We start from the raw sequence: 4,942 nt of genomic DNA on the forward strand, positions 1-4,942 counted from the left end.
TACTAATGATACAATATGAACATTTATGCTTATTTTCATATGATTAATTTATTTCTGGTTAAAGTTATTAAATTTACTTTCAATTTTATCAAAAATAGGATTATTTAAGTCAAATTGAATTATATTTACTAGTAGTTCTGTGAACAGTAGACCTCACGCAGTATTCTCATCCACAAGTACATGATTGAAACTATAGACTTTATGGAAATACAGCAATAGACTGGCTTCTCCACACATCTGTGTAATCTCTTTTCAGCTGATTTATGATGAATAATTCTATAGTCTGATTTTTACTCCAATATTGGCGTATGAAGGAGGCTCCTTTTTCCTTTTATATTATACTTGAAATGCAAAATTTCCAAAAACCTTGTATATACGTCGACGCGCAATTAAAAAAGGAACATACCTGTCAAAATTCATGAAATTCTATTACTGCGTTTCGCCGTAAATGCGCGACATATAAACATTTAAACATTCAAACATTTAAACATTAAAAGAAATGCCAAACCGTCGACTTGAATCTTGGACCTCACTTCGCTCGGTCAATTAAATTATTCACTTGAAAATAAAGGGTGCTTGAAGATTTTTATATTGTTTTATTAATTTTAAAAAGTAGCCCATGTGAATGAAGCGTTTTTATTGAATTATTTATATGCTTGTAACATTTATGAATGAGTTGAATCAATCATTTATGATGAGTGTTTTTAATTGTTTTAATTTCTATATCTTTATAACATTGTGATGATTCCGATTGTATAATGTATATACTAGAAGGAATAAAACCTATTCTATTCCATCATCACTAATTGGCACAACTATAATGAAATTTTAATCTTCAAATTTAATTCTGTTTTTTCTGCAGAACGACTTTTGGCTGGAATCCAGCTGATGAAACAATTGTACATATCGAAATTCAACGGTGAATTGAACGGAGATCCTCAGGAGTTTGGAAGGCATACTGAGAAAATCACCAAGTCTGCTACCAGTGAGTCATTGCATTTCTGTCACTTCAATATCATAAGTGAACTTGAGCTTCACCCACACCTGTCATGCACCGTTCCGATCCTACTCATGTCCGATATTTCTATGGGGTGGAGGGACAGATTACATGTGTGGCATGCACTATTGGAAGCTTATAAACAAATCATTGAAATTGATATTTAATTCTAGAATTCCTGATGAAACAATCTCGTAGAATATACAGGACTCTACAACTTTGAAAGCACATAAATATTCATTGAAATTACTTACAGAATTGAGAATTGTGTCATTTTGGTACAAAATACTTCAAGTTTAAGGTGTGGGTGTTATTTTGGTTGGATGTGACAGCCGTTGGTAATACGACATACATACCACCGATAATCGATTTCTTGCCACACTCGTACCAGCATATCAGGCGTAACTTGTGCAACCGCAGCGACCCGAATGTGATCCTATTTCTGAGGTCATTAAGATCGACTGGTAGAGGCGGAACATGAACCTTATCCTTAATTAAAACCCACAGGAAGAAATCCATCGGTGTTGAATCCGGTGAGCGAGAGATGGCCATGCGATTGGCCCTGCACGACCAATCCAGCGAAGTTGAAAGCGATTGTCTAGAAAATCCCAAACTTCTCCATGGAAATGAGCTGGTGCACCATCATGCTGAAAGTGAAAGGGCACTTGTTCAGCATAACGGTGCACCAGCTCATTTCCACGGAGAAGTTTGGGATTTTCTAGACAATTGCTTTCAACTTCGCTGGACTTACTACTTTGCAGGGCCAATTGCATGACCACCTCGCTAACCGGATTTAACATCAATGGATATCTTACTGTGGGGTTTCATTAAGGATAAGGTTTATGTTCCGCCTCTACCAGACAATTTTAATGACCTCTGAAATCCGATCGCTGGTTGCATCTTAGACCAGTTATAGAATAGACACGCTGGGAAGTCTAGCCTCTGAAGCCAAGATCTACTGCCATATCGATCTATCGTGACGTCAGCATCGGATAGAAAACTTTCAGATTGTGTCTATTTCAGATGGAAGTAAATTATTATTTATGAAAATGGTAAACTCCCGCTGAAATAGACACAATCTGCTATGGAAAACAATGTAAAAAAAACTCTACAGAAAAGTTTTCTATCCGATGCTGACGTCACGATAGGGCGATATGGCAGTAGATATTGGCTTCATCGACGTTCAGTATGAATATACAATGAGCTGTGTCTACTCTATAACTGGTCTAAGGGTTGCATAAGTTACGCCTGATATGCTGGTACGAGTGTGGCCAGAAATCGATTATCGGTGGGATGTATGACGCATTACCAACGGCTGTCACATCCAACAAAAATAACACCCACACCTTAAACTTGAAGTGTTTTGTAACAAAATGACACCTTTCTCAATTCTGTAAGTAATTCAATAAATATTTATGTGCTTTCAAAGTTGTAAAGTCCTTTTATAATCTCCCTGTATTGATAGATACGATATCTTTCTTAAGATTTTTTACTTTCCTTGCCCTATCACCATAGGTAAGGAAAGTATTGCTTTCCGACAAAATGAAGGTACCCCAATTTCTAAATTTCTATACGTTTCAAGGTCCCCTGAGTCCAAAAAAGTGGTTTTTGGGTATTGTGTTTTTGTGGGTGTGTGTGTGTGTATGAGTGTATGTGTGTGTGTGTGTACACGATATCTCATCTCCCAATTAACGTAATAACTTGAAATTTGGATCTTAAGGTCCTTCCCCTATAAGGATCCGACACGAACAATTTCGATCAAATGCAATTCAAGATGGCGGATAAAATGGCGAAAATGTTGTCAAAAACAGGGGTTTTCGCGATTTTTTCGAAAACGGCTCCAACGATTTTGATCAAATTTATACCTAAAATAGTTATTGATAAAATTCCAGGAGCTCCGCCCCATCTATGCAAAGTTTGATTTTAAATTTCCAATTATCAGGTTTCAGATACAATTTAAACAAAAAATTCCAAGTGGAAAAGATTGAGCATGAATTAATGTGTCCAGTAACATTTCCACCTAAAATTTAAAATAAGCTCGAAATTCGAGAAAATGTTATTATTTCAATTGCAAACTGTTGGCAACTGTTGATTCTATTAAATCATTCACTATGAAGAGATAGCGGACTTCGTGTGTCTCCAGTGTTATTGTCCTGTCACCAGCAGGCTCATATCTTTGTATAGTAGATATGAGATGCGCGTGAACACTAGCGTCAGGTGATACATTTTCATAACGGCAAGGAAAGTTGTGTGAGTGCGCCACACCAGATTTTTTTGTGTATTTTAGAAGTTGTGTTTCTCAAGATTCATAAGATTTAGCGTTGATTCATACAATCAAAGAAGAAGTAACTAGAAGTAGTAACTGATTATTCTCTGTTTTTCAATTTCAGAACTGAAGGTTGCTGGTCAAACCACAGATTTTGTGAACAGAATTCTGGATAAAGTGAAGAGCGGGGTTGCTAATGGTGGACTGGACGAGATTTAATCGCATAGAAAAGCTGCAGTGCCATACTACACATGCATTGGCTTGGCTTGCTTCTCACACATCAATCTAACGCTAATATCTACTCTGGTATGCCATATATATATAAATGTGAAATACTCAAACATGCAACTCATTGTAATTCGTCTAGCTATATCTTAAGAAAGAGTGAATTATAGTCATATATTTTTTTAGCGTTATCGGTAGTTTTTAATTAAGATTTACAGAAAAATATTATCTGCTAGTATATGATCAAATTATTCAATAAGATTACATTAGTTCAGGACAAACACCACAGAGTATATATATCATAGCGCTCTCAAGGAATATTATGTAGTTATATTAAAATTGCATTTAGAAGAGCAGCAATATTTCCAAGAATTTTCCATCCTCGATTTGGAAAACTGTGTGGTATGAAAGCAAGGTGAAAAGATAAAATTAAACATACTAGCAGTACTGTGAACAGTAGACCTCGCGCCTCCCCTGTCCATACTGTCCATCAGAGTGAATCCTGTCTGTATGTCGTGTCGGCGAGATATCGGTGAGAAAACGGCTAATGGCTGTTGGGGTTGATATATCAAAAAATGCTAACATCAAAAGCTAATCTCCTTCAAGACATACTGGCAACTGGTTAGCCCGAGTTCAGAGAAGATTTATTTCACGTGAACCAAATCAGAGAAGACCATTTTAAAAAGACGGCTTCTCTGATTGGTTCTCGTGGGATTAATCACGATTAAAATTTAACCGATCTTTGTGCAACCCGTACAAAATGAAACATATAGAATCATATAGTTCTATTTCGGACTATGTGTAACCTCATCTAAATTTGGGAGAGGAATAGCACAAGGTTACCTAATTTTTTCTCTCCCTATCATTTTGATGATGTACTTATTGTACGAATCAATAACATCATATGACGGTGTCACATTGGGGATGTGGTAAGAAACTTGATATAAAATCATGTGACTGATCATGTCACAATGTCGCACTAAGGTGCGTACATACTTATGCGCCACGAACACACGCATTTCACTTTTTATCAGCTGATGCGATGCTTATTATATCTACATTTGTACAGAAACAGTGAGATACAGATATAAGTAATATCGGGGGACCGAGCTTCTCACTCTGGAGTACAAAAGCATAGAAAATGTATTACGAAATTATAATATATTTATAGTTTTTACAGAAAGGTTCTATCTAATCACAGTGGATTGAGATTGATTCCCAGTGGAATGCAAAAATTTCTCACAAAGGGCCGATTGCACGAAAGTCGATAAATTTTAATCCTGATTAATATCACGTGAACCAAATCAGAGTTCATTTTAAAAAGATGGATTTTCTGATTGGTTCTCCTGGAATTAATCAGGATTAAAATTTAACCGGCTTTTGTGTAACCGGCACTTGTTTGCTGAAGGTAACTCTCTCTCTCTCTCTCTAGCTCCCCCCAAAGGGTTACTAAA

The 4,942-nt window shown here is 36.3% G+C and overlaps 1 protein-coding gene across 1 annotated transcript in view; it reads left to right on the forward strand.

Moving 5' to 3' along the window:
* Positions 1 to 4,509, forward strand: part of LOC120351091 (CREB3 regulatory factor-like) — a 10,548-nt gene extending 6,039 nt beyond the window's left edge. Inside the window, exons 2-3 of the mRNA XM_039427062.1 lie at positions 863 to 985; positions 3,388 to 4,509. Of these exons, the coding sequence (XP_039282996.1) occupies positions 863 to 985; positions 3,388 to 3,482 (218 nt within the window). The 3' untranslated portion in view covers positions 3,483 to 4,509. The remainder of the gene's footprint in view (positions 1 to 862; positions 986 to 3,387) is intronic.
* Positions 4,510 to 4,942: the final 433 nt, after the last annotated feature.

Source organism: Nilaparvata lugens, chromosome 4, assembly GCF_014356525.2.
Source record: "Nilaparvata lugens isolate BPH chromosome 4, ASM1435652v1, whole genome shotgun sequence".
In the NCBI taxonomy this organism is placed as follows: Eukaryota; Metazoa; Arthropoda; class Insecta; order Hemiptera; family Delphacidae; genus Nilaparvata; species Nilaparvata lugens.